The 27,863-nt window shown below is 60.4% G+C and overlaps 3 protein-coding genes across 9 annotated transcripts in view; 1 reads left to right on the top strand and 2 right to left on the bottom strand.

Annotated features, from left to right (window-relative positions):
* The first annotated feature begins 27 nt into the window (after positions 1-27).
* MFSD12 (major facilitator superfamily domain containing 12) lies at positions 28-13,342 on the top strand. Of its 2 annotated transcripts, XM_016937047.4 has the most exons (10): positions 28-515; positions 6,327-6,537; positions 9,247-9,391; positions 9,484-9,666; positions 9,967-10,059; positions 10,150-10,242; positions 11,075-11,245; positions 11,332-11,426; positions 12,600-12,730; positions 12,807-13,342. In XM_016937047.4, the coding sequence occupies exons 1-10, from the start codon at positions 218-220 to the stop codon at positions 12,827-12,829; spliced, it is 1,443 nt and encodes a 480-aa protein (XP_016792536.1). In that variant the 5' UTR covers positions 28-217; the 3' UTR covers positions 12,830-13,342. The 2 variants fall into 2 exon arrangements, with proteins under 2 accessions (XP_016792536.1, XP_016792537.1); XM_016937048.4 differs by lacking the exon at positions 11,075-11,245 and having other exon boundaries at positions 75-515.
* On the bottom strand, positions 11,577-18,683 carry TEKTIP1 (tektin bundle interacting protein 1). 3 transcript variants are annotated; one of them, XM_003316002.7, is made up of 4 exons: positions 18,173-18,683; positions 14,071-14,309; positions 13,861-13,986; positions 13,511-13,712 (listed from the first exon to the last, which is right to left on the bottom strand). In XM_003316002.7, exons 1-4 carry the CDS (start codon positions 18,253-18,255, stop codon positions 13,531-13,533), a joined length of 630 nt encoding a protein of 209 aa, XP_003316050.1. In that variant the 5' UTR covers positions 18,256-18,683; the 3' UTR covers positions 13,511-13,530. The 3 variants fall into 3 exon arrangements, with proteins under 3 accessions (XP_016792538.1, XP_003316050.1, XP_054529843.1); XM_016937049.4 differs by having other exon boundaries at positions 11,577-13,986; XM_054673868.2 differs by lacking the exon at positions 18,173-18,683 and having other exon boundaries at positions 14,071-14,665.
* Positions 18,684-19,109: 426 nt separating this feature from the next.
* Positions 19,110-27,863, bottom strand: part of FZR1 (fizzy and cell division cycle 20 related 1) — a 31,036-nt gene continuing 22,282 nt past the window's right edge. For 2 of the 4 annotated variants that reach the window (XM_016937046.4, XM_054673866.2), the window contains 7 exons: positions 26,553-26,618; positions 25,642-25,744; positions 25,363-25,547; positions 24,814-25,047; positions 24,066-24,170; positions 22,955-23,047; positions 19,110-22,672 (listed from right to left, as the gene is read on the bottom strand). In XM_016937046.4, the coding sequence (XP_016792535.1) occupies positions 22,631-22,672; positions 22,955-23,047; positions 24,066-24,170; positions 24,814-25,047; positions 25,363-25,547; positions 25,642-25,744; positions 26,553-26,618 (828 nt within the window). In that variant the 3' untranslated portion in view covers positions 19,110-22,630. Of the gene's footprint in view, positions 22,673-22,945; positions 23,048-24,065; positions 24,171-24,813; positions 25,048-25,362; positions 25,548-25,641; positions 25,745-26,552; positions 26,619-27,863 lie in introns of all 4 variants that reach the window. The other 2 variants (XM_016937045.4, XM_054673865.2) reach the window with 1 other exon arrangement.

Below are 27,863 nucleotides of genomic sequence, written 5' to 3'. Positions count from 1 at the left end.
CGGCGCAGTCGCCCGGCTCTGGGGCCCGGCGGCTGCAGAGTCGAGCGTGGGGCGGACGCGGCGGACGTGGGTGAGGGCGCGGCCGTAAGAGAGCGGGACGCGGGGTGCCCGGCGCGTGGTGGGGGTCCCCGGCGCCTGCCCCCACGGCACCCCAGGAGGCCTGGCCAGGGTACCCTCCGCGGAGCCCGGGGGTGGGGGGCGCGGGCCCGGCGCCGCGATGGGCCCGGGACCCCCAGCGGCCGGAGCGGCGCCGTCCCCGCGGCCGCTGTCCCTGGTGGTGCGGCTGAGCTACGCCGTGGGCCACTTCCTCAACGACCTGTGCGCGTCCATGTGGTTCACCTACCTGCTGCTCTACCTGCACTCCGTGCGCGCCTACAGCTCCCGCGGCGCGGGGCTGCTGCTGTTGCTGGGCCAGGTGGCCGACGGGCTGTGCACACCGCTCGTGGGCTACGAGGCCGACCGCGCCGCCAGCTGCTGCGCCCGCTACGGCCCGCGCAAGGCCTGGCACCTGGTCGGTAAGCGTCCCGGCCCCGCCACCTGTCGGGCAGCCCCTCCGAGACTCCGCGACCCGGGCGCCTCCTCCCTCTGACCCATCACCCGCCGTCTGCCTGCCCCAGGATCGGAGTCTCCCCTCGGTCTGTCTGTCCCGTGGCCCGAGCTTCCTTGCACTGTCTGTCCACGGCCTTAACCTCCCCTATGTATCTGTCTGCCCTATGAGCTGAGTCTTCACTCCTCTGTCCGTCCCCTGGCCTGAACCTCCCCTGTCTGTCTGTGCCCATGGCCTGAGCTTCCTCCATCAGTCCCACCACCCAGCCCCCTCTCTCTGCCTGCCTGGGACCTAAGTCTCCCCTGTTTGTCTGCCCCATGAGCTGAGTCTTCACCCCTCTGGCTGTTCCGTGGCCTGAGCTTCCCCCGTCTGTCTGACTACCCAGTGGCCCCTCTGTGGTGTCACTCCTGAGCCTCCCCTGCCTATCCCACCATCCAGCATCCCCCGTCTTTCTGCCCCATGGCCTGAGCCTCCCCCGTCTGACTGTGCTGTGCCTCCCCCATCTGTCTGACTGTGCAGTGCCTCCCCCATTTGTCCAACTGTGCAGGGCTTCTCTATCTGCCTGAGCCATGAGCCTCCCCCATCTGTCTGTTTAACTGCCCCGTATCCCCTCTGTCTGTCCCTTGGTCCAGCCTCCCCTGTCTGCCTCAGAGCTGCTGTCTGACCTGCAGGGCCCTCACCATCTGACTACATGACTTTCTAGTGGGAATGCCTTTGTTTGTCTGACCCCCCGGGCCACCCTGAACCCTCTGGAGGGTTGGTGGTGACTGCTCAGCGCCCCTTTGTCAGTCTGTCTAGCCTGAGCTCGTCTATTAGGGTGACCAACTGGGACAGCTATGGCTGAGGGACAGTCAGGCCCCCTAGAGCCTCCTCTCTCTCTGTGTGTTCTGCCAGGGCAACCTGGTGCATGGGCGGTTTGAGGGTGCTGCTCCGGGAGTTGAGAGTTGGGAGCCGCCTGGGTGGGACTGGAGGGTCAGGGGTCTCTGCCCTGTTCTTGCATTGCCTCTGCCTGGCCAGGGTCAGGGACCCCCTAGGTCTGGGGGAGGTGCCCTGATTAGAGAGGGCTGTTGGGAGGGCAAGAGGCTGGCGTCATGGGCTGGGTCACCCTGCCCCAGTGCCCATCGATAAGACTGCAGGGCTGCCTCCCAGCGGCCCTCCGCTCCCCTCCCGGACCCTGGGCCTGAAGATTAGCCGGCCTCCTTCCCTGCTCTTCTTGCCCTCACAGAAGTGCCGGCTGCGTCCTGGCATTTGGGACACATGCGGCATTTCAGCAGGCAGGGCCAGGAATCCTCCTCAGTTCTTGGAATTCCAGGTGGCAGGAGGGGCAGGCGGGTGCCTCCTCACCCTTGGGAACAATGACTGGGATGGGTGGTTGGACCCAGGATCTGGGTGATGACATTTTTTGCAAGAGGCAGTGGATCTCCAGTGGTCTAAGGGTGGCAGGCTCCGCAGCAGGCACAGCTTGGGGACTGGAGTTTCATGTTTCCTATGTCCGGGCTATTCCCGGGGTACCTGAGGCGGCGGCAGACAGGGAGGGGACCGGCTGTCCCTTCCTTTGTGGTTACGTTGGGATTGGTTGCTGAGCGGAGCCCAGGGCCCCAAATGCCTCTTTGATCATAATAGTTGGATAAGCTCTTTGACAGTTGCATAAGATAATTTCTGGGCGGGCCGGGCACGGTGGCTCACCCCTGTCATCCCAGCACTTTGGGAGGCCTCCTCACCTGAGGTCAGGAGTTTGAGACCAACCTGGCCAACATGGCAAAACCCCGTCTCTACTAAAGTACAAAAATTAGCCGAGCGTGGTGGCGCACACCTGTAATCCCAGCTACTTAGGAGGCTGAGGTGGGAGAATCGTTTGAACCCGGGAGGCAGAGGCTGTAGTCAGCCGAGATCACCGAAGGCTTTATGTTTTTCCAAAGCAGGCCTCAGGGAACCGGGTGGTCCAACCGGACACCAAGGCGTCCACCATCACCCCTCTTCCCCGCCTCGGGGAGGGCACCTGCCCTGGGAGCTGAGAGTTGGGGGCCACCTGGGTGGGCCTGGAGGGACAGGAGGGTCTGTTGGGAGCAGAAGCCTAGGCAGCCGCTCATGATGCCTGAGCAGGTGACTTGAGTGAAGGTTACCCTGGCAATGGCACCCACTTCTGTATTTCACCCCCAAGTCTGGGACTGGTGGCTAAGGACTCACTTTGCCCTTTAACAAGTCCTGGGGAGCTCCCCCACAATCCTGAGACGACCCTCAGAATCAGACACAAACCCTCCTGTGAGTGGGCAGATGGCACAAATGGGCTTCAGAAGGAAGGACATTAACTTTGAGGTTTTGAAGGATGGGTAGCAGTGTGTGGAGGGGCGCATTCCAAGTAGCAGAAACAGCTGTGGAAAAGGTAGGAACAGTCCTCACTTTGAAGCTGCGGAAGCAGGAAGTGGTTCAGAATAGACGGAGCTTTTGCTGGTGCCACACGTGAACTCTATCCTCACAGCAGCCTGTGAGGCAGGAACTTTCTTTTTTTTTGTTGTTGTTGTTGAGACAGAGTCTCACTCTCGCTCAGGCTGGAGTGCAGTAGCGGGATCTTGGCTCACTGCAACCTTCGCCTCCTGAGTTCAAAGGATTCTCGTGCCTCAGCCTCCTGAGTAGCTGGGATTACAGGCACGTGCCACCAAAGCCGGCTAATTTTTAAATTTTTAGTAGAGACAAGGTTTCACCATATTGTCCAGGCTGGGCTTGAACTCCTGACCTCAAGTGATCTGCCTGTCTCAGCCTCCCACAGTGCTGGGATTACAGGTGTGAGCAACCACGCCTGGCCATGGGCAGGAACTTTCACTACCCTTCTTTCTCTTCTTTTTTTAAATTTTTATTTATTTTTATTTTTTATTTTTGAGACGGAGTCTTGCTTTGTCACCCGGGCTGGAAGGCAGTGGCGTGATCTCAGCTCACTGCAACCTCAACCTCCTGGGTTTAAGTGATTCTCCTGCCTCAGCCTCCCGAGTAGCTGGGACTACAGGCTCGTGCCACCACGCCCGGCTAATTTTTGTATTTTTAGTAGAGACAGGGTTTCACCATGTTGGTCAGGCTGGTCTCGAACTCCTGACCTCAGGTGATCCATCCGCTGCAGCCTCCCAAAGTGCTGGGATTACAAGCATGAGCCATCGCACCCAGCCTCTTCTTTTCTTTTCCTTTCTTTCTCTGTTTCATTTCTTTTCATTGTTTTTTTTTTTTTTTTTTGAGAGATGGAGTCTCACTGCAAGCTCTGCCTCCCGGATTCACACCATTCTCCTGCCTCAGCCTCTCGAGTAGCTGGGACTACAGGCGCCCGCTGCCACGCCTGGCTAATTTTTTTTGCATTTTTAGTAGAGACGGGGTTTCATCATGTTAGCCAGGATGGTCTCGATCTCCTGACCTTATGATCTGCCCGCCTCGGTCTCCCGAAGTGCTGGGATTACAGGCGTGAGCCACCGCGCCCGGCCTTTTTTTTTTTTTCTTGACAGGGTCTCGCTCTGTCGCCCAGGCTGGAGCGCAGTGGCACAATCACGACTCACTGCAGCCTCGACCTCCTGGGTTCAAGCAGTCCTCCCACCTCAGCCTCCCAAAGTGCTGGGATTGATTACATGATCCACCACTCTTGGCCACTATCCCTGTTTTCTGAAAACTGAGGCCTAGAGAGGCACAGTCACTTGCCCGAGGTCCCCCGGCCAGGCAGCCTGGCCCCAACAATGGTTAACCCAGACTGGCCAGCAGGAACAGGGAGTCCAGCCAGGAAGGGACCTTCTCACTGGAGTCCACAGTTCATGCTCTGCCCCCGGATGACCTCCCCAAGGACCCCAGGAATCTGCGCAAACCCTCCCAGGCCCTAGTTCCAGGGAAACCAGCAGGAGAGGCTGGTTTTGGTTTCACTTCCCAATTCCAGTTCTCTGGGGGCGGGCCCAGGGTCTGGGGATGAGGTCACCTCCGGAGGGAGGAAGGAGGTCCAGCCACCAGGCTTGGTACAGGGGCCCTTCCAGGTGCCCCAGGCTGGGAGGAGAGGAGTGCAGGGCTGCAGGGAAGGAGCCTGGCTCCGACTCACTCTAGGGGCCTCAATTTTCCCATCTGGAAAATGAGGATAATGACACCCACGCTTACAGGCTGTGTCAGGGCCACTATTGTTACTCACTCAGAAGATACTGAAGTAACAGCCGGTATGGTGGCTCAAGTCTGTAATCCCAGCACTTTGGGAGGCCGAGGCAGGAGGATCACTTGAGGCTAGGAGTTCGACTTCAGCCTGGCCAACGTGGTTAAACCCCATCCCTACCAAAAATACAAACATTAGCTGGATGTGGTGGGATGTGGCGGCAGGTACCTGTAATCCCAGCTACACAGGAGGCTGAGGTGGGAGAATGGCTTGAACCCGGGAGGCAGAGGCTGCAATGAGCTGAGATCGCACCACTGCACTCCAGCCTGGGCAACAGAGCAAGACTCTGTCTCAAAAAAAAAAAAAAAAAAAAAAAAAAAGGCTGGGCGTGGTGGCTCACGCCTGTAATCCCAGCACTTTGAGAGGCCGAGGCGGGTGGATCACCTGAGGTCAGGCGTTGGAGACCAGCCTGGCCAACGTGGTGAAACCCTGTCTCTACTAAAAATACAAAAATTAGCTGGGTATGGTGGCATGGGCCTGTAGTCCCAGCTACTCGGGAGGCTGAGGCAGGAGAATGGCTTGAATCCAGGGGGCGGAGGTTGCAGCGAGCCGAGATCTCGCCACTGCACTCCAGCCTGGGCGACAGAGCAAGACTTTGTCTAAAAAAAAAAAAAAAAAAAAAAAATAGATATTGAAATGCCCGAGTTCCATGCTGGGTCTCCCCAGGCCCCTTGGAGGCTGCTGTCTGCAGAGGAAAGCCAGCAGGAAGCCGGCAGACAGACAGAGAATTCCCGGGTGCTCCGAAGGGTGAGGTAGAGGCAGCAGGGGCCAGGAGAGAGGTGTTCGAGGAGGTGACATTCCCGTTGAGCCCAGAGGTGAAAAGGAGCCGGTCTTGCTAAGATGTGAGAGAAAGAGAGCTCTAGGCAGAGGCACGCCCATGCAAAGGCCCGGGGGCAGGACCGCCTGGCATGTTGAAGAGGTCCTGCAGTGAGGCGACCTGCATGGCTGGAGCAGAGAGAGAAGGGGGAGACAGGGAAGGGCAGGGCAGGGCACGGAGGGGGCAGGGCAGGTCGCAAAGGGCTCCGTGGGCTGCGGGGAGGATCTTACATTTGTTCCAGGGTATCTTAGGGGTTTTCTTCTGAGGATGCGAAGAGCCAGGGCTTGCCACCGCAGATCTCAGGTGGGGGCGGGTGCTATTTCCTGACTGTCCCTGGAGGCCAGGACACCCCAGCATTCCAGGGAGTGGTCACCTTAGTCGCTGATGAAGATGGCGGAGCTTAAGGAGGGCAGGGTCCAGCCCAGGCCCACCTGGGCCTCCCGCTCCCCGAGGCCCTATGGGAGGCTTGATAGTGGCCGAGGGGGAGGAGCTGGGGGAGGCTGCGGCTGTAACCGGGGCACCTGTGGGGGGCAAGTTTCCGGGGGACCCCCTATGCCTGGCTTCTTCTGATTTGCAGGCTGAGCCCAGGCACCTGGTGTCAGATTCCCCTTTTGTCACCAGGGGCCATAAGCCTGGGGGACCCCGGCTGCAGACCCTCGCTCCTGCGTGACTGTGTGCATGCGGGGGACGTCTCCATCTGCGCCTCAGTTTCCCTCTCTCCTCCCTCCATGTCCTCATCCCGGGAGCCCTGGCTGGTGCGGGACAGCCCCGCGACTGACCACCCTGCCCATCCACAGGCACCGTCTGCGTCCTGCTGTCCTTCCCCTTCATCTTCAGCCCCTGCCTGGGCTGTGGGGCGGCCACGCCCGAGTGGGCTGCCCTCCTCTACTACGGCCCGTTCATCGTGATCTTCCAGTTTGGCTGGGCCTCCACACAGATCTCCCACCTCAGCCTCATCCCGGAGCTCGTCACCAACGACCATGAGAAGGTGGAGCTCACGGCACTCAGGTGGGAGCCTGGGCACCCTCCCCCACGGGCAGGGTGGGCCCCGGCTCCGTGTATCAGTCAGTGGCACTGCATAATGAGCGGCCATAGACTCGGCAGCTCGAGACCAGGCAGTCTTTTATATTTATTTTTTTGAAAGGGGGTCTCACTCTGTTGCCCAGGCTGGAGTGCAGTGGGGTGATCTCAGCTGACTGCAGCCTCAACCTCCTGGGCTCAAGTGATCCTCTTGCCTCAGCCTCCTGAGTAGCTGGGACTACAGGAGTATGTCACTACACCCAACTGTTTTTTAAAGTTTTTGTAGGCTGGGCATGGTGGCTTACACCTGTAATCCCAGCACTTTGGGAGGCCGAGGCGGGCGGATCACGAGGTCAGGAGATCGAGACCATCCTCGCTAACACGTGAAACCCCGTCTCTACTAAAAATACAAAAAATTAGCTGGGCACGGTGGTGGGCGCCTGTAGTCCCAGCTACTCGGGTGGCTGAGGCAGGAGAATGGTGTGAACCCAGGAGGTGGAGCTTGCAGTGAGCCAAGATAGCGCCACTGCACTCCAGCCTGGGCGACAGAGTGAGAGTCCGTCTCAAAAAAAAAAAAAAAAGTTTTTGTAGAGACGGGGTCTCACTATATTGCCCAGGCTGGTCTGGAACTCTTGGGCTCAAGTGATCCTCCTGCCTTGGCCTCCCAAAGTGCTGGGATTACAGGCGTGAGCCACCACACTCGGCCATCACACATTTCTCCTCTCACAGTTTCTGGGGGTCAGGAGTCCAGCATGGCTGAGCTGGGGGGAGAGGGCTGTTGGGCTTCAGGGTCTGTCTTGAGCCTGCATTCAAGGGGTTGCCCAGGGCTAGCATCTTATGGAAGGCTGGGGGCAGTCCCTCCTCTATGCTCACGTGGTTGGTGGCAGAAGTTGTCGTCTTGCACCTGTGGAGATCGTGGTGGCTGCTGCTTCTGAGGCCAGCAGGGAGAATCTCTGATCCCAGGAAGCCCCAAGCCCTCTCTCCCAAAGGATCGCCTGGCTTGGCCAGGCTCACACACAGCAGTCTCCCTTGACACACGATCTCGCTGTCAGCCAGGCTGGAGTGCAGTGGCACGATCTCGGCTAATTTTTTTTTTTTTGTATTTTTAGTAGACACGGGGTTTCACCATGTACCATGTTGGCCACGCTGGTCTTGAACGCCTGACCTCAGGTGATCTGCCCGCCTTGGCCTCCCAAAGTGCTGGGATTACAGGCGTGAGCCACTGTGCCTGGCTTTTTTTTTTTTTTTTTTGAGACAAGAGTCTCACTCTGTCACCCAGGCCGGAGTGCAGTGGCGCCATCTCGGCTCACTGCAACCTCTGCCTCCTGAGTTCAAGCGGTTCTCCTGCCTCAGCCTCCCAAGTAGCTGGGACTACAGGCACCCGCCACCACCCCTGGCTAATTTTTGTATTTTTAGTAGAGATGGGATTTCACCGTCTTGGCCAGGCTGGTCTCGAACTCCTGACCTCAGTGATCTGCCTGCCTCAGCCTCCCAAAGTGCTGGGATTACAGGCGTGAGCCACCGCGCCTGGCCAGTAATCTCCCTGTGGACACACCCGAGCTGACCAAGGTCCTTGGTTATAACACACTGCGAAGTCCCTTTCCCTCTGCTATAGAATGCCACTTAGCCCTGGCTACATCCTGGGAGTAACATCCATGGTGGACTTACAGGTGCTGCTGCCACGGGGAGGGGATGGGACGGGCAGGCCTCTCTGGGGCTGCCTTAGAATTCTTTCTATTACACCTGGGTACAGCGGGTGCCCGGCTTATCCACTAACTTGCTAGAGGTGCTGGAAGAGGTTCTTCTGGTTATGAGGATGATGCATTGAGCACCTGCTGTGTGCCTGGCATAGTTATAGGCCCTTAACATGAATCTCAGCTTCTTTAATCCTCCCTGTGAGCTGGGAGGTGGGAATTCTTCTCTCCCGCGTATTCCAGAGGAGGACTCGGCCCCAGCTGGTGCCCAAAGCCAGGGTCCGCACAGCGCCTTTGTGTCGGGGGAGTCCGCTGTCTCCACATCTGCCTGTGTATCACCAGCTCCTCCCCACCCCCAGATTTGAGTTCCCCATTATGGCCATGAGACAGAGGTGCAGGCGCTAACGACACAGGTTGCCCAATGCCCAGGGCCCCTGAGGGCCCCATCTGACCGGGGCCAGACCCCAGGCACTTCCTACGTGCCATTGCTTTGCCAGCTGACCTCCTGCTGTGCTCACGTGGCCTCTGGAGGTGGCATGGTTCCCGCTTTCAGAAAGAGACTGATTCATGGTAGGATTCTGAGGCCCCCCTGGGGGACTCTGTGCCTGGCCGGGCTGTGGGCAGGGGCTGGCCTGGATGGTTCTAGACCAGGCATGGTTCTAGCCCAGCATCTGGGGAAGAAGAATTCTCGAATTCTGGCTTCTGAGTCTCTGGGTTCTCAGACTTTTGGGTTGTAGCCTGGACTCCGCTTGGCCGAGTCACTGTACCCTGGTCCTGGGCATGAAGGGTGGAGCTGCGGGTCACAGCTTTCCCGCGTTAGATAATGTGCGGGCTGGGGAAACTGAGGCCAGCACGGGCTTCCTGGAGGCCACCCAGTGTGGCAGTGGTTGGAATCACCTGTCAGTCAGGGGTTCCCCAGGCCTCTCTGACGGCGTAGCCACGTGGGGAGGAAGTGGCCCACGTTCCTGGCGTCTTGTTGAGTCCCTGCCTGCCTGCCCGCCAGGTATGCGTTCACCGTGGTGGCCAACATCACCGTCTACGGCGCCGCCTGGCTCCTGCTGCACCTGCAGGGCTCGTCGCGGGTGGAGCCCACCCAAGACATCAGCATCAGCGACCAGCTGGGGGGCCAGGACGTGCCCGTGTTCCGGGTGAGCTGGAGTCCGGGTGGGTTGCCTGAAGTCCTCGAGCCAGGGGCGGGGGCTGGGCCCGCCGACACTGACTGCTTCTGCCGCATCCCCAGAACCTGTCCCTGCTGGTGGTGGGTGTCGGCGCCGTGTTCTCACTGCTGTTCCACCTGGGCACCCGGGAGAGGCGCCGGCCGCGTGTGGAGGAGCCAGGCGAGCACACCCCCCTGTTGGCCCCTGCCACCGCCCAGCCCCTGCTGCTCTGGAAGCACTGGCTCCGGGAGCCGGCTTTCTACCAGGTGCGTGCTGGGGGCGGTGGGGCTGGCGTGGGCCTTCTCTCCCACCCACAGGGCCTTTGCTCTGTGGGGCAGCTGCGTCCAGACACAGAGCACACGTGGCCCCTGGTGCAGCCCACACCCAGGGCAAACGTCACTCATCAAGTGCTGCTCTCCTCTCCCTGGCCCACCCCACTGGGTAGTCACTACCAATGGATCAAATGCCAGCTGCAGGGCGCCCACCCTGGCCCCGGTGCCCCCTGCTGGTGGGAGTGGAGAAGGCCCTCCTGACCCCTGCCAGTCCCTCTGTTGATCTGCCCACAGGTGGGCATGCTGTACATGACCACCAGGCTCATCGTGAACCTGTCCCAGACCTACATGGCCATGTACCTCACCTACTCGCTCCACCTGCCCAAGGTGAGCAGATTGGGGTGGGGAGGCTGGGATGGGTCGGCCCCAGCCTGGCGAGCCATGACTGACACGGCGTGCCTGGCTCTGCCTCCGCAGAAGTTCATCGCGACCATTCCCCTGGTGATGTACCTCAGCGGCTTCTTCTCCTCCTTCCTCATGAAGCCCATCAACAAGTGCATTGGGAGGAACGTGAGTGGACGGGGACAGCTGGGGCGGAGGATGGGGTGCCCTGCAGCCGAGATCCCACCCGCTCCGGGTTCCAGCCTCGGATGCTCTCAGGCCTCCGAGTTCCCGCCTTGTAGAAGCCCCAGATCTAGGCTGGGCGCGGTGGCTCACGCCTGTAATCCCAGCACTTTGGGAGGCCGAGGCAGGCGGATCACGAGGTCAGGAGATCGAGACCATCCTGGCTAACACGGTGAAACCCCGTCTCTACTAAAGATACAAAAACAAAATTAGCCGGGCGTGGTGGTGGGCGCCTGTAGTCCCAGCTATTCGGGAGGCTGAGGCAGGAGAATGGCGTGAACCCGGGAGGCGGAGCTTGCAGTGAGCCGAGATCACGCCACTGCACTCCAGCCTGGGCGACACAGCGAGACTCTTGTCTCCAGAAGAAAAAAAAAGCCCCAGATCTGGGAACAAGGAATTCTAGGATCCTGGCTTCTGTGTGTCTCGAGTTTATACACTCGCAGCCACGGAGCTCTGGCGCTTTCTGTCCACCCTGTGCAGCTACTGAGGGCTTGAAATGTGGTCGTGGGGACTGAGCCGAGTCCGTCGTTTGCTTTCATTGTAACTGACCTGCGCTCAGGCAGAATAGCCACGTGTCTCCAGCCGCTATGGCGTGGACAGAAAGTACAGCTCTGGCATGGCGGATCTGCAGAGCCTCGGTGTTGTCCAGGGCCAGAGCCAGGGCTCCTTAGGGACCATCCAGCTCATGCCTTGTTTGCTGGGGTAGGGGTGGCGGATTGAAGTGCCAGGCTTGGGGGCACCCAGTGGTGTGGGCCTGACCCTGGGGCTGTCCCTGCAGATGACCTACTTCTCAGGCCTCCTGGTGATCCTGGCCTTTGCCGCCTGGGTGGCGCTGGCGGAGGGACTGGGTGTGGCCGTGTACGCCGCGGCTGTGCTGCTGGGTGCTGGCTGTGCCACCATCCTCGTCACCTCGCTGGCCATGACGGCCGACCTCATCGGTCCCCACACGGTAGGGCTGGTAGCCAGGCTGGGGTGGGGGAGGCCAGGTCCTAGATCTCGGGGTGCACGCTGACCCCCTCGCCTGTGTCTCCACAGAACAGCGGAGCGTTCGTGTACGGCTCCATGAGCTTCTCGGATAAGGTGGCCAATGGGCTGGCAGTCATGACCATCCAGAGCCTGCACCCTTGCCCGTGAGTGCCGCTGTTCGTTCATTCATTCTTTTGTTCAGTAAGAAAGAGGGTATTAAGCGTCTGCTGTGTGTCCAGCAGTGTTCTGGGTCTGGGCATCCAGCTGTGGACCAAAAATGCCTGCTCCAGTGGGAGTCACAGGCAGGGGAGACCTTTCCTTTCTTCCACTGAGCACTTCATTTATTCACTCAACAAACGTTGGGTCCATGTGTGCAGTGCTGAAGACACTGTACAGAAATATATCGGGGGTGGGCCCAGCTGGAAGGGAGCCCCGAGTCCGTGTAACCCAGACCCACAGAACTCAGGGTTCAGACACAGATGGTTCTAGATCACGGCATCACAGCATTCACGCCTGTAGAGGCCCAGGGCCTGGAAACCACAGCTGGTCTGGGCCTGGGGCAGAGCCAGCCGTGTTAATAGTCACAGAGGTGAACATGTGGTTGGGCCCGGCGTGGGTGGTGTGTAAAGGTGAACGCTTAGAGAAGCCTGGACAGCCAGGGCAGGAAGCCAGGGAGGGCTTCTTAGAGGAGGTGACGTGGCCCTGACGCCTGCAGGACGTCAGAGCATTCCAGGCCAATGGGGAGGGATAAGTAGTGCCAAAGCCCTGGGGCAGGACCACACCTGGCGTGTTGTGTTGGAAGAACAGGGAGGAGGCCCGTGTGGCTGGAGTAGAGGGAGGAGGGGAAGGTAGGGAGGGGACGGGGCAGGTCGTGCAGGGCCTGGTGGGCCATGGGGAGGACTTAGGGGATTTGACCCTGAGGACAGTGGGAGCCATGGAGAGCTGTGGGCAGAAGAGGGACAGGCCCTGACCCAGGCGCTCACAGACGCCCTCTGGTGGTTACTGCCGGGAGGACAGCTGGTTGGGGGAGAGGTTGGAGCCTGGGACCAGGGCGGAGGGGGACGGGGCGGGTGCAGGCGGGCCATGCTGGGGCTGGACCATGAGGAGACAGGGGAGACATGGTGCATTTGGCATGGATGCTGGAGGCAGGGCCAACAGGACTGGCCGAGCTGTTGGGTGTGGGACAGGAGGGAGGGAGTTGCAGGGACCCCAGCTCCTGGCTTGGACAGGACGGAGCCGCTGTCGGGTGTGAGGGGAGGCACAGGTTCAGCTTGGGTTGGGGGGGGGGGGGCAGGGCGTCCCCGCGGTGCATACTCATCCCCCGCCTCCTCCCACAGCTCAGAGCTCTGCTGCAGGGCCTGCGTGAGCTTCTACCACTGGGCGATGGTGGCTGTGACAGGCGGCGTGGGCGTGGCCGCTGCCCTGTGTCTCTGTAGCCTCCTGCTGTGGCCCATCCGCCTGCGACGCTGTGAGTCCCGGCCCACCCCTCCCTCCCCAGACACTGACCCACCCTCTCTAATGCCATTTCCACCCCTCCCTTGCAGGGGACCGTGACGCCCGGCCCTGACTCCTGACAGCCTTCTGCACCTGTGCAAGGGAACTGTGGGGACGCACGAGGATGCCCCCCAGGGCCTTGGGGAGAAGCCCCCACTGCCCCTCACTCTTCTCTGGACCCCCACCCTCCATCCTCACCCAGCTCCCGGGGGTGGGGTCGGGTGAGGGCAGCAGGGATGCCCGCCAGGGACTTGCAAGGACCCCCTGCATTTTGAGGGTACCCCATTCTCAACTCTAATCCATCCCAGCCCTCTGGAGGATTTGGGGTGCCCCTCTCGGCAGGGAACAGGAAGTAGGAATCCCAGAAGGGTCTGGGGGAACCCTAACCCTGAGCTCAGTCCAGTTCACCCCTCACCTCCGGCCTGGGGGTCTCCAGACACTGCCAGGGCCCCCTCAGGACGGCTGGAGCCTGGAGGAGACTCAGCCACGGGGTGGTGGGCTGGGCCTGGACCCCGCCGTGGTGGGCAGCAGGGCTGCCCGGCAGGCTTGGTGGACTCTGCTGGCAGCAAATAAAGAGATGACGGCAGCCTGGCTCCTGTCTGCCTGGGGGGGGGCTCTGGGCAGGGGTAGCCCGGGCATCTCAGCCCTGCCCTGGTTGTGGGCGGCCGGCGAGCCCAGTGTCTGCCTCTGTCCCGAGCCTCTGGTCCCCTGGGACTAGGTTAGTGCCCCCTCATCTGGGTGCAGAGACAGTGGGTGCATCCTGGCAGCATGCGTTTATCGGGGAGTGGGTGTGAGGGAAGGCGGGGACCGCTGGCAGGTGGAGGGGCAGTATGGTTCCAGGACCCACTCCCGGTAGTTCTGGGCGGTGCCGGGCGGGCGCTGGGGTGCCGACAGAGAGGGCACGTAGTCTGATGCCCTCCACAGTGGCTCCACCCTGTACCGGTTCCTGTTGATCACTGTAGGTGGGACTCGGGTCACCATGTGCCCCCACCTCCTCGCCGTTGGCCAGCAAGGGGCTCCTGGACCTCCCCGGGCAGTTCCACCCTGGCCTAGGTGGCCTTGTCCCCCTGGCCTCCCAGGGACCCACCCTGCACCTAGCCTCACCGTATTCCTTGCCCCGGATTGGCCTGTCTTTCCACAGCGCACTCCCCCACCGGGTGCTGGGGGCCTGGTACTGGGCAGGGACGATGGGGTCATGCCAGGCGGTCTCCCGCAGGTGTTGGGTGTAGGCTGCGATGGGGTGGGGGCTGGCGGTCATTCCTGTCCCCCTCTGGCAGGCCCGGTGCCCAGGGCGGGAGGGGGGGGGGCACTCACCCGATGGCATGCTGCACTCACGGTGTTGGTAGCAGCTGTGCCAGCGGTTGTAGGCCTCGCGGAAGGGGCTGGCCGGGGCCCGTGGCAGGTTGTACCAGGCTTCCCAGGCGTCCGAGTTGGTCAGGCCTGTGTACCACAGCTGGCCAGCTGCGTCCCGTCCCATGGGCGTGTACTTCCAGCGTGTGGCCTGCCTGATGGCTGGTGGCCAGCGGGGACCCTCCAGGGACAGGTAGTCATCGCTGAGGGTGGGCAGGGGGCAGAGACTGAGCCCATGTCTACAGCGAGTGCTTTGACCCCTTTGCGATGTCTGCCAGGGTGGATGATGTAGAGGCCTGGCCCACGGCATGGGGTCTCCCTCCCTCGCCACTTGGAGTCTGTCCTTCAGCCCTGTACCCCTCACCCCAGAGTGGGTGCTTGAGGAGAGAGGCTGACTCCCCCTCTCCCCACACATCGCACCCCAAGCACCCAAGTCAGCACTAAACCTTTCTGTTCTCAGCTTTTCTTGCCTGGAGAAGAGGGAGGGGAGAGGACAAGGGCCCTGGCTACTCCTGGATTCCTACAGTCCTTGTCCAGCCTCCAAGACCCACAAGTCCCTTCCTCTGGGAAGCCCCCCTGGCCTGGAGGTGCACCAGGAAGAAGTGGTCTGGGGCTGGCACTAAGCCATGGCCCAGGGAAGACTGGGGGACCCACTAGGCCAGGTGTGTGGCTCACGCTTGTAAACCCAGCACTTTGGGAGGCTGAGGCAGGTGGATCACTTGAGGTCAGGAGTTCGAGACCAGCCTGGCCAGCATGGTGAAACCCCATCTCTACTAAAAATACGAAAATTAGCCAGGTGTGGTGTGGGGGCGGGGGGCACCTGTAATCCCAGCTACTCAGGAGGCTGAGGCAGGAGAATCGCTTGAACCCGGGAAGTGGAGTTTGCAGTAAGCTGAGATCGTGCCCTTGCACTCCAGCCTGGGCAACAGAGTGAGACTCTGTCTCAAAAACAAAAAGACAAGAGACTCAAAGATGTTTTATGCTTTGACCTTGCTCTTGGGAATATGTCCCAAGGAAGTCATCCCAGAGAACAAGGTTGCTGGCCCCAAGACAGTCTAGCAGGGTTCAAAACAATCTCATCTGCCCTGCACGGAAAGCCCGGTTCCAGCTCTCATGGCAGGAACTCTGCTTAAATCCTGACTAGACTCCCAGGTGCCCACAGAACATGGGAGCAGCCTGGTCAGTTACAGAGCCTGTTTGAGGGACCCCACATAGACTCGGCTTTTCCACTAGAAAGGCAATTTCAAGATCTGGAGAACCTCACCCTTTTGAAATGAATTGCAAGACACATGTAGCTTTTAAAACACAATTAAAACAGCACAAAATTGTCTGGGCGCGGTGGCTCATGCCTGCAATCCCAGCACTTTGGGAGGCCAAGGTGGGTAGATCACCTGAGGTCAGGAGTTCGAGACCAGCCTGACCAACATGGCGAAACCCCGTCTCTACTAAAAATACAAAAATTAGTCAGGTGTGGTGATGGACACCTGTGGTCCCAGCTACTCGGGAAGCTGAGGCAGGAGAATTAGCTTGAACCCGGGAGGCGGAGGTTGCAGTGAGCCGAGATTGCGTCACTGCACTCCAGCCTGGGTGAGAGAGCGAGACTCTGTCTCAACACAAACAAAAAGCAATTAAAACAGCACAGAATAATATTCAACGAGAAATGAGCCCCTCACCCCTGCTGTCGGCCCCGTACCCACCTGCCACTCACTACTTTCTGGTGTTTCCTCCCAGGAGCAGGTGGTACATGCACCCACCCCCGTTATTACACACTTGCGGGAGCCCATTCACTGCATCTCCATTTTTTTAAAAAATAGAAATAGGGTCTTGCACCGGGTGCGGTGGCTCATGCCTGTAATCCCAGCACTGTGGGAGGCCGAGGCAGGCGGATCATGAAGTCAGGAGTTTGAGACCAGCCTGGCCAACATGATGAAACACTGTCTCTACTAAAAATACAAACATTAGCCGGGCGTGGTGGTGGGCGCCTGTAATCCCAGCTACTCAGGAGGCTGAGGCAGGAGAATCGCTAGAACCCAGGAGGCAGAGGTTGCAGTGAGCTGAGATCATTCCACTGCACTCCAGCCTGGGCAACCGAGCGAGACCCTCTTTTTTTTTTTTTTTTTTTTTTTTGAGACAGAGTCTTGCTCTGTCGCCCAGGCTGGAATGCAGTGGCACGATTTCAGCTCACTGCAGCCTTGACCTCCTAGGCTCAAGCGATTCTCCTGCCTCAGCCTCCCGAGTAGCTGGGATTGCAGGCACCCGCCACCACAGCCAGCTAATTTTTGTATTTTTAGTACAGACGGGGTTTCACTACCTTGGCCAGGTTGGTCTTGAACTCCTGACCTCGTGATCCACCCGCCTCGGCCTCCCAAAATGTGGGGATTACAGGCGTGAGCCACTGCGCCTGGATTTTTTTTTTTTTTTTTTTTTTTTTTTGAGACGGAGTTTCGCTCTTGTTGTCCAGGCTGGAGTGCAATGGTGCAATCTCGGCTCACTGCAACCTCTGCCTCCGAGGTTCAAGTGATTCTCCTGCCTCAGCCTCCCGAGTAGCTGGGATTACAGGCATGAGCCACCATTCCCGTCTAATTTTGTATTTTTAGTAGAGACAGGGTTTTACCATGTTGGTCAGGCTGGTCTCGAACTCCTGACTTCAGGTGATCCGCCTGCCTCGGCCTCCAAAAGTGCTGGAATTACAGGCGTGAGCCACTGCGCCTGGCTGCCTGGCTGATTTTTAAATTTTTTATAGAGATGGGGTCTCACAGCTAGGTGCGGTGCCTCACGCCTGTAATCCCAGCACTTTGGGAGGCCAAGGAGGGCAGATCATGAGGTCAGGAGATTGAGACCCTCCTGGCCAACATGGTGAAACCCCGTCTCTACTAAAAATACAAAAATTAGCTGGGCATGGTGGCGCATGCCTGTAATCCCAGCTACTTGGGAGGCTGAGGCAGGAGAATCGCTCGAACCAGGGAGTTGGAGGTTGCAGTGAGCCAAGATTGCACCATTGCGCTCCAGTCTTGCGACAAGAGCGAGACTCCGTCCAAAAAAAAAAAAAAAAAAAATACAAAAATTAGCTGGGCATGTGGCACAAACCTGTAGTCCTAGCTACTCAGAAGGCTTGAGATGGAAGAATCCTAGAACCTGGGAGGCAGAGGTTGCAGTGAGCCAAGATGGCGCCACTGCACCCTAGCCTGGGCAACAGTGTGAGACTGTCTCAAAAAAAAAAAAAAAAAAGAAAAGAAAAGAGATGGGTCTCACTATGTTGCTCAGGCTGGTCTTGAACTCCTGGGCTCAAGTGATCCTCCTGTCTTAGCCTCCCAAAGTGCTGGGATTACAGGTGTGGGCCACCATGCCCAGCCACCATCTTGGCTTAATTTCTTTCCTTGGAAATGGAGCAAAGGGCTTTCACTCTTCTTTTTCATGGCTGCATAGTATTCCATAATTGTTTAAACAATTGATAATAGACACTGTATTGGGGTGACTGGTATACCCCCAAAATCACATCTGCCCAGAGCCTCAGGACATGGCCTTGTTTGGAAATGGTTTTAGCAGATGCAGCTAAGATGAGGTCACCCCGTGTTAGGATGGCCCCGAATCCAGTGCCTGGCACCCTTATAAGGAGAGGGAAACTTGGATGCAGACAGGAAGGCCGGGTGAAGACAGAAGCAGAGACCGGGGGCCAAGGAGTGCCTGGGGTTGCCCAGAGCCACCACGGGCTGCAAGAGGTGTGGGACAGACTCTCTCAGCCACGGAAGGGCCCAGCCCCGCACACGCCTGGATTTCAGAGGGCGGACATTTCTGTGGCTGAAGCTCGCAGTGGGTTTGCAGTCCTTGGAAACGGCCACAGACACATTTGTTCTCGGCCTGTCTCCAGGTCTGTGGCCCCCACAGTGAGCGGCCACTGGCCGGAGGGGAACAGGAAGAGCTGGAGGGGACGTCACACACATGAGCCTTTTAGGAAGAACGAGTGACACGTGCAAGACCCCAAACCAAACACCATGTAACCTGACACCCAGGGAGGGAGGGAGGGAGGGAGGGGCTGGGAGGGGCTCACCTGTAGAGAGGGGCTCACCTGTACAGCGGTGCTGGGAAGCTGGCCTCGAGGGTCCCCGAGGGGATACAGGGCCGTGCAGCCTCTTGCCTGAGGGTTTGCATGTCTGCCTGGATACCCCGGGCTCCTGCCAGAAGGCCTCTGAGGCCACCGTTGACAGCATAAAGGCCACCCAGTGTCTCGGCAACCACGCTGACCACTCCCTCCTCCCAGCTGCAGGGTGAGGTGGCCTCGAGGGGAGGGGTGGAGAGTCGTTCTGAGTATTTAACAACTGGGGGTGACACAGTGTGGGTGGGCAAGGCCAGGGCCACTGCCAGGTGGGGTCCGTGGCCCTGAGCCCCCAGCTCTACGCACCCCCGACCTGGGGTCTGGCTTCTCCATCTCCACACCCCCTTGAGGAGCTTCTGTCTCCCCCTGCCCCTTCGATCGCAGGAGGCAGTGCCTGGCTGGGGTTGCAGGCACCTGTCACCCCAGCTCCTCACTCCTCACCCACTCACATCCAGTCCGTTTGTAAAATACACCCAGGATGAGACCTGCACGCGGTGGCTCACAGCAGCACGATTTGTGACAGCCCGAGGCGGAGAACACCGAACACCCAGTGAGGGTGAGGGGATCAGCACGGCACGGCCACCCACGCACCCACGCGCTGGAACGAGACTCAGCCACAAGGAGGTGCGAAGCTCTGACCCAGGCCACAGTGCGGATGCACCTTGAGGATGTCACGCTCAGTGAGAGACACCAGACACAGAAGGGCACGCTGTGATCCCACTTCTATGAAATGTCCAGGACAGACCAATCCACAGAATCAGGGAGAGGATTCGTGGGTGCCGGGACTGGGGAGGGGGACCTGGGGGTGACAAGGTGACGTAATGGGGACAGGGCTGCCTTCTGGGTGATGAGAATGTTCTGGAATCAGATGGGATGGCTGCACGGCGTGGTGAAGGTACTGAACGCCACCTCACTGTAAGACGGTAGATTTTGTATTTTACCACAATAAACAGAACAAAACAAAACAAAACAACAACAAAAAAAACCAACAAACATCCAGAAACCTCCTGCCCTGCCCTGCCCCTCCTCTGGCTGGGCCCGGCCTTGGGTGGGGGCGGAGCCTGCACCCTGGTCTCCGCTTCCCCTGCCCTTGTCAGGTCCCCACAGATACGACCCTGCCTTTCCCATCTGGACACGCACCCAGGAGCTCCACTCCCTCGGGGTAGGTGCCCAAGTCCTCCCTGAGGCCCACAAGGCCCTGCACGCCCTGCCCTCCTCTCCTCACTCTGTTCCTCCCGCATACCAGGTGCCGTCCTGCCCCAGGGCCTTTGCATGGCTGTGCCCTATGCCTCTCACCCAGGCGTCCCTGCCTTCTCCAGCCCTGGCTGAAATGCCAGGCTTGTGGTGAGCCTCTGATCCAAGGCCGCCCTTCCCCAAGGCCCCCTCCCCACCCTTGTGACGCCGCCTCCTCACTTCCTCATAAGCTTCTCTGTCTCTGGGCTGTGCCCCCCATGCCAGCTCCACATGGGCCAGGTCTGCTCGGTTTCATCATCTCCAATGCCCAGGATGGGGCCTGCCCCAGCTCCTTCACCCTCTTCTCAGGCACCGCACAAGAGCGAGCCTCAAAACCACCTGGGGCCTCCTGGCTGCCAGGACCCCCACAGCCTCCCCTGCAGCCCCTGGCCCCCCCGGCCTCCTGGCTCCCTCAGCCACTTCCCAGCCATTCCTCCTGTTCTCTCCGCCCAGACCCCGGGGAGGCACCAGCACCCCCTGGGCCAGGCTCCTGCCTCCTGCACCTCTCATCGCAGAACCTATGGCAGCCTGAGTTTTTCAATTCTCTTTCCCTCTCACTGCACCAGCTACATTCCAGGATCAACAGAAAAGTTGCAGCCTGCCCTGCGGGGCCCTTGGTCAGCCTCCCCCTCCATCTGGGCGTCTCCCAGCCACTGCCAGGGTCGCCCCAGGAAGCGATGGCCCCACTGGCCTTGGTCTGCCTGTCGGGTGGAGCTGACAGCAGAGGCTCCTGCCCCAGTGCTGCTGAGTGGCCCCCGTGCCCCGCAAAGCCTGACGTACACTCCCCTGGGGCCCCTCCACCTCCTCTCGGCTGTCCTGGGCCGTGGGGAACCAATTCCCCCATTTCTACATGAGCCCTGGCCCATCATCATGGGCCCCTCCCACCACGGCCTTCACCCCACTTGCTCTGTCCCTCCTGGCCCCATGTGGCCAGCCCTGGGGGTGAACTCAGCCCAGCAGTGCCCACCCTCCCTCCCTGATGGTGTCAACCGAGCACCTCCTCCCTGGAACAGGGCCGTCCAGCTGGAGCGCAGGGACTTGCCTGGAGTCCAGTCCTTGGCCCTGCAGGATTATGGCCGGCGCCCTGGCAGACGGGCCCGGGAGGGGTCTCTGCGGCCTTCGAGGGCTGAGCTCCCCATCTGTGAAATGCAGGCCTGGGAAGCCCCTCAGAAGCTGCTTCTGCAGCTCCAGGGCCAGATGGGGGCTCTAGGGCAGGACCGTGTGACCCCACCCGAGCCGGGGACCTAGAGCCAGCCAGCCCCGGCCACACATGAATCCACGTGTTTAATGACAGCGTCACTGCATTACATGAGAAACAAGGCTGGTCTGTCCTGGGAGCTCCCCCGCCCCCTAGCATGGGCAGAACCAGCCCCAACACAAACCTCACGCCGTCCGCCTGGCCCCGCGGCGGTTCCCAGTCCCAGGAGGAGCCTCTGAAGGCCACTGTGGGTTGTGCACTGAGCCAGCCAAGCCCTGACGCCCACAGCGACAAGGCAGCTCTTTGGCAACTGCAGGGGCCGCTGTGGGCAAGGGCGGGCATGGGCGAAGGCAGGGCTGGTTTTCTTATTTAAAAACCTTGAAACAGTAAGACCGTGACCACTGGAAATCCACACTGCCGCGTGCACCAGCACCCCCTGCACAGGCGCACAGTGAGGGGTCCGCGCCCCACCCAGACAGAGGTGGGGAGAGTCTCTCCAGTGAATGTGCAAGATCGACCCGCTTGAAATGAAGGGGCTTTAAAACCAGGACCTCATCCCCCAGGAGCAGTGGGTGGGTCCTGGCCCCTCCCCATCTAACCTCAAACATTTCCAGGACTGGCCAACAAAAACACAAAACAAATCCAAAGAAAAGTCACAAATACATATGTACACATGCACACCAACCCCACTGGGGACAGACACCAGGATGTTGGGATGTGGGGAGTGGGGGTTCCCAAGCACAGCAGGGTGATGGGTGGGACCCTCCAACCCCAGCCCGCCCCACCCTCTCCACGTCCCCACCGATGAAATGGGAAGGGGTGCGGGGGAGGTGAGGGGGCAGTGCTCAGCTCAGGCCCCACTCCCCTGCCTTGCCTCCCTCCCTGCCTGCTGTGCGGCCTGGGAGCATGAGACAGAGGAGCAGAGGAGCAGAGGAGCCTGGGAAGCTTCTCGAAGGATGGAGGGCGCCCACCTCCTGGACCCCTTGGGTCTCCTTGGCTTCCCCACGGCTGTTGGCGCTGGTGGACAGGACAGGCGAAGACACAGGCAGCCTGGGGGCGGGGGCCACACCGCTGCTGGCCTCCACAGGACCCAGCCACCCAGCAGGCACGGGGGACGCAAGTCTTGCACGGGGAAGGAGGACGCTGGCCCTGTGAGGGCACGTGTTGGCGAATGCACGAAGACGTGGCATCTGTTGTGCTCCTCTCCAGCCAGGGCAGTGAGCAGGTCCGGGTTCAGTTCTCCTGGGGTGACGAGTCCAGAGCAGACATCCTCCTCCAGTGTGAGGGTGACGCTTGGCCAGGATGCACAGGCCCATCTGAAGCCCACTGACCGCCGGGTGATGGCCATGACACAGATGCTTCCAGAGACTGCTGCTTCGAGCAGTGACAGCAGAGGTGGCTGCAAGGATGCCGTGAAGCCCAGGTGGGGACTGTCTCTTGGATCCACAGGCTGGCTCCGCCAGTGGCCCCGAGCCACCTGCCCAGGCCTACATGCCTTGGTCTGGCCTTGGGGCTGGTCTTGGGCTTGACATGGTGGGATGCAGCCATGAACGGGCAACCGGGGGTCTCAGGCCCCCACCAATCAGCCCTGGCGTCTGGTGGTGTGTTCTGTGCAGACGTGGGCAGTTCCAGGAAGAGCATGCGGCTCCGGTGGGCAGGTGATGAACAGACGGAGGCAGTGAGGGTCCCAGGGGGCGTCCGTCGCTCTGAGTACAGACGGTCTGAGCCGGGACCGTCCAATGTGGTTCTCGCCCTTTGGGAAGGGAGACAGAGCCCCTGCTGCTGAGGGTCCCCGACCACGTGCCCACCCCAGATACTGGTGGACATGGTTCACAATCAGGCATTTAATGAGACTCCAGGATCCTCCAGGCCCAGCTCCCCCGCCCACCCAGCCGCCTTCCTCGGGGGACAAGCGCTGGGAAGGCAGAGTCCATGCAAGCTGAGGAGCTGGGATCCTCCGACTCTGGACAGCTGGCGTGGCACGGTCCTGCCCGGCAGGTTTACCGGATCCTGGTGAAGAGGTTGAGCACAGACACAGACTCCTGCAGACACATGGGGATGGGAGATGCGCTGAGCTGCAGGCCCAGGGAGGAAGCTGCCTGGAGGGTCCCCAAGGCTTTGGGGCTTGGTCCTGAGGGGCTGGGAGGTGCCAGTTCAGCCTCGGCCTGCCACGCTGCCCCCGACACATGACCCAGAATTTGAGGTGAGGGAAGCTCGGAAGTGGGGGAACCCGGAGGAGGGTACGCCCGGGGACAGTGGGGACACGGACGACCCTGGGACGGGCTGGGGCGGGGGCGAGTGGCACTGATACCGACCCACTTTACCTTTGTCGAACGGGTTTTGCTAAAGACGTTCCAGAACCTCAGGGTCTCGTCTCCAGCACCAGTGACGATGGCCTCCCCATCAGGGGACATTGCCTGTGGACAGGAGGGAAGCACCCCATGTCTCTGGGCTTCTAGGTGCCTCGGGACAGTGCTGGGGGACTGAAGGAGAGGGGAGCAAGGTGTGGGGTGGCTGGGCAACCCCAGACTCTGGAGCCAGGAGGGAGGGGCAGGCTGGGGCCACCACGAGCAGAAACCAAGGTTGGAGCCTTTTTTTTTTTTTTTTTTTTAATTTTAAGACGGTGTCTGGCTCTGTCACCCAGGCTGGAGTGTGCAGTGGGGCAATCCTGGCTTACTGCAGCCTTGACCTCCTGGGCTCAGGTGATCCTGCCATCTCAGCCTCCTGAGTAGCTGGGACTACAGGTGCACACCACCACACCTCATTTAAAAAAAATGTTTTGTAGAGACGGGGTCTTGCTATGTTGCCCAGGCTGGTCTTGAACTCCTGGGCTCAAGCGATCCTCCCACCCTGGCTTCCTGAAGTGCAGGGATTACAGGCGTGAGCCACCGCACCTAGCCAAGGTTGGAGCATTTTTGCAAAAACACAAAGGACGCCCCCTTGCAAGAGGGGCTCATCAACTCTGCACAGATGAGGGACTGTCAGATGCGCGGATGAAAGCACAGAACATGTGTTTCAGGGAAGAAACAAAATCTTGGCAAGTGAGGGCACGTGGGGACAAGGACGCCTCCTGGCCCCCATCCAGCCACGTGCATACAGTTACTGTGTAGGACGTTCACAGGGTCATCTGAGTGGTCAGCTGTGAGTTGGTTTTGGCTTTCCTCTTCACCCCTCTTTTTGGGGAAAATAAACAAATGAAGAAGCTAGGAGGACAGGGCCTGCACCTGCAGGGCTGGGGAGTTCGGTAGAGCCCATTCCAACGCTGGCAACACAACCAGCACCAGAAGCCCTGCCGGCCAGCCCCGGTGCTGGGTCCCACGGGGTTTTAGATCTGCACACCATCCTCCCTAAGAACACAGGACAGGGTGCTCTGGGGTGGCCATGGCAGTTTGTCCAGAATCCCGGGGCACCTTGAAGTGCCTGGCGTGAACTCACCAGGTACAGCACGCGGTAGGAGTGCCCGGTCAGCTTGGCCACCTGGGTCAGGGAGGGGTACTTCCAGACAAGGATCTGGTTCTGTGAGTAGCCGTGCGTGCTCACCTGGAGGGCGGAGGGGGCGCTGCGGTCGGTGAGGGGCAACGAGGCCGGGTGCTATGCCTGCTGCCTCACATGCACCCGCCTGAGCCCATGTGAGAGCTCAGAGCCGCCAGCCAGCCCAGGAGGAGCAGGGGATGCTGGGATGTGGCTCTGCCACCTGAGTCTGTCTAGGAGGTGTGGAGGCCACAGGTGGACCCCTCCACCCACCGCCAAAGGCTGGAGCCCAACAAGGACCCAAACGGGGCCCACAGCCCCTCTGCCCCACCTGCAAGTCACCCCCGAGACTGTCCTGGTGACATGCCCGGAGTGGCTGGAGCAGGCCAGGGTGCTCAGTGGAGCCCGCTTCATCCTGGGCCTCCCCTCTAAGCAGAGGCAGCCATAGGAGCTCCCCGGCTCCTCACAGAGCTGCCAGGTGTGGCTGCGATGGGGGCCCAGAGGCCCCAAGTCTTGCCCCAGGTGAGGCCCTGATGAGGCCCAGGGGCCTTGCCCCCCACAACTCCCTGCCTCCCCGCTCGGCCTCCCTCGCCCATCTCCCTTCAGAGCGACTCTGACCCATCTCCCCACAGGCTGCTCTCAGGTGGCAGGTAAGGGGCCAGCAGGACGCACATCCTGAGGCCTGGTGGGAGGCCGGGCCGCCTGTGCTCACCAGCTCGTTGGCGTGCTTGGACCAGGCCAGATTGCACACTTGGGAGCCCGTGTCGATACACTGCAGCGGTTGTCCTGTCAGCGTGTTCCAGAAGCGGATACAGCGGTCGGCTGTGCCGCCCCCCGAGGCCAGCAGCCCGTGCTGATGCGGGGACCAGGCGATGGCCTTCACGGCCGCCAGGTGCTCCGTGTACTGCTGCACGGGGCTCAGGCTCGAGTGATTCCAGACCAGCAGCTGGGGGACAGGGGCTGTGAGGCCGGGGCTGTCCCAGCCCTGTGGTCCCATAGGCCGGTCCTCACAGGTGTGACGACCTGCCCTGGCACCCCACCCCACACCCCTCCTGCTGCTCCCTCAAGGACCCCTGGGGGCACACGCTCGTCACCCTGTGCCACAGGGCAGGACTGGCTGAGCAGGAAGGACAAGCCTGGGGCCCTGCTGATGGCTGTGGAGTGGGCCCCGCGCCCGCCCCAGCCCAGGCTCTTCCGTTCCTGCCAGCGTGAGGGGTGCGGCTTCTGGGGAAGGGGAAGCCCAGGCTCTGGGCGGGGGTACCTTGTTGTCGTTGCCCCCCGAGGCGAGGAGCTGGTGGTCTGTGGACCACTTGAGCCCGCACACCTCCTGCCGGTGGCCCTGCAGCCGCCGCTCCGACTGCAGTGGCGGGGTGCGGATGTCCCTCTGCAGGATCATGCGGTCGCGGCTCCCGGACGACAGCTGCTCAGCATTCCAGGCCAGCGCCCCTGGAGGCCAGGTGGAAGCGGGGGTGAGCCTCTCCTGCCCTCGCGGAGCTGGAGCCTTGGGGAGCTCACCAGCCATGGGACCCGGGCTCCTCACCGACGCGTGCCGTGTGGCCCTCCAACATGGACAGCTTCTTCCCTGCGGCTGCGTCCCAGATCTGCACGAAGCCCTTGTGTGTGCCCACCGCCACCAGGTTCCCCTAGGATGGAAGGCATGGGCAGAGCACCGGTGTCAGGTCTGGCCCGGGGACTGTGCCCATCCTGGCGTTGGTCGCGCCAGGCTCTCTCCTCACCAGGGCTCTGGGACGGTTTCCCTAACAACTCTCGAATGCACGTCCCTTCGGAAGAAGCGTAAACCCCCCTCAGCGCATTCTGGGGTGGCGGGCACGCCCCGCACACACTGCGCCTGGGTTTCTCAGAGTCCAGCCAAGACTCAGGGTACGTGGACCTTCCCACATGGACATTTCACACAGAGGGAAGGAGAAACTGCAGACACTGAGCTCCAGGTTCCACACAGGCCCAGGAGCTGGGCAACATGCGTTGCTATCTGCAACTGACTTTGAGGCACATGAAAACCTAAGATGGATGGAGGGAGGGTGAGCGCACACGCCTGGACGCAGTGAGCGGTTACGAGTGCTAGGGGCAGCCCTGGGCAGCTCTGGGTGAGGGGCACAGACCCTCCCCATGATATGCTTCAAAGCTGCTGCTGAGATGTTTTCATCATAATCTAAAATGGAACTAAAGCCCACTCGACCCTGAGTGGAAAATGGAACTCCAGGGGAGCGAGTCCCAGGTGGGCAGGTCCCATGGAAGGAACTGGGGCGTTATTTCCCCACTGGACCTGCCATCCTTTCTAGGGGCCTGGTGGGTGCCTGCTCATCCCTGTTACTCCCTCTACCAGGACCACACTAAGGCCGGGGACAGTGGGGGACACAGACCTATGCTTGGACACAGGCGACCTCAGGCCACGCACCAGACCCTCTGGGTCTTCAAGCCCTCTGCACTCACCCGCTCAGACCAGCCCACGGAGGTCACTGAGTCCCCTTCCACTGAGAGGTCACAGAGCCGCGTCACCTGGAGGCAGAGGTCAGTGTGAGCTTTGCCGCTGGTCTCGAAGCCCCAGTCTATCCATGGGTACATTCACCCCTCCACTGTCTCACCCATCCACTCTCATCCACTCTCCCATCCACTCTCATCCACTCTCCCATCCACAGTCCCATCCACTTTCCCATCTGCTCTCCCATCCACTCCCTCAACAACTCTCATCCACTCTCCCATCCACTCACCCATCTGCTCTCCCATCTACTCAACCATCCACTCCCTCAACCACTCTCATCCACTCTCGCATCCGCTCACCCATGCGCTCTCCCATGTGCTCACCCATGCGCTCACCCATCCGCTCTCCCTTCTGCTCAACCATCCACTCCCTCAACCACTCTCCTGCGCTCTCCCCTGTGCTCTCCCATGCGCTCACCCATGCGCTCACCCATCCGCTCTCCCATCCGCTCTCCCATCCGCTCTCCCATCCGCTCACCCATCCGCTCACCCATCCACTCTCCCATCCACTCTCCCATCCACTCACGCATCTGCTCTCCCATCCACTCAACCATCCACTCCCTCAACCACTCTCATCCACTCTTACATCTGCTCACCCATGCGCTCTCCCATCCGCTCCCTCAACCACTCTCATCCACTCTCCCCTCCGCTCTCCCATCCGCTCACCCACCCGCTCACCCACCCGCTCACCCATCCACTCAACCATCCACTCCCTCGACCACTCTCATCCACTCTCGCATCCGCTCAACCATCCGCTCAACCATCCGCTCTCCCATCCACTCACCCATCCGCTCTCCCATCCGCTCTCCCATCCGCTCAACCATCCGCTCTCCCATCCGCTCAACCATCCGCTCTCCCATCCACTCTCCCATCCGCTCACCCATCCACTTCCTCAACTACTCTCATCCGCTCTCCCATCTGCTCATCCATCCGCTCAACCATCCGCTCTCCCACCCACTCACCCATCCGCTCTCCCATCCACTCCCTCAACCACTCTCATCCACTCTCCCATCCACTCAAACATCCACTCCCCTCAACCACTCTCATCCACTTTCCCATCCACTCTCTCATCCATTCTCCCATCCACTCACCCATCCACGTACCCATCCACTCTCCCATCCACGCACCCATCCACGTACCCATCCACTCTCCCATCCACGCACCCATCCACGCACCCATCCACTCACCCACCCACTCTCCCATCCACTCCCTAATCTGCTCACCCATCCACTCTCTCATCCGCTCACCCATCCACTCTCTCAT

The sequence above is a fragment of the Pan troglodytes genome, chromosome 20 (assembly GCF_028858775.2).
Source record: "Pan troglodytes isolate AG18354 chromosome 20, NHGRI_mPanTro3-v2.0_pri, whole genome shotgun sequence".
Taxonomy (NCBI): Eukaryota; Metazoa; Chordata; class Mammalia; order Primates; family Hominidae; genus Pan; species Pan troglodytes.
The sequence above is the reverse complement of the archived record's forward strand: the minus strand, read 5'-3'. Positions and strand labels throughout refer to the sequence as shown.

Excerpts from the sequence above, each read along its gene's own strand:
- TEKTIP1 (XM_016937049.4), bottom strand. The coding sequence starts at position 18,255 with ATGCAAACCCTCAGGCAAGAGGCTGCACGGCCCTGTATCCCCTCGGGG. Across the intron at positions 14,310-18,172 it reads TTCCCAGCACCGCTGTACAG|CGATGACTACCTGTCCCTGG; the intron begins GTGAGCCCCTCT and ends GCCCACCCTCAG. Across the intron at positions 13,987-14,070 it reads TGAGTGCAGCATGCCATCGG|CCTACACCCAACACCTGCGG; the intron begins GTGAGTGCCCCC and ends ACCCCATCGCAG.
- MFSD12 (XM_016937047.4), top strand. The coding sequence starts at position 218 with ATGGGCCCGGGACCCCCAGCGGCCGGAGCGGCGCCGTCCCCGCGGCCG. Across the intron at positions 6,538-9,246 it reads GTGGAGCTCACGGCACTCAG|GTATGCGTTCACCGTGGTGG; the intron begins GTGGGAGCCTGG and ends CCTGCCCGCCAG. Across the intron at positions 9,392-9,483 it reads AGGACGTGCCCGTGTTCCGG|AACCTGTCCCTGCTGGTGGT; the intron begins GTGAGCTGGAGT and ends CCGCATCCCCAG.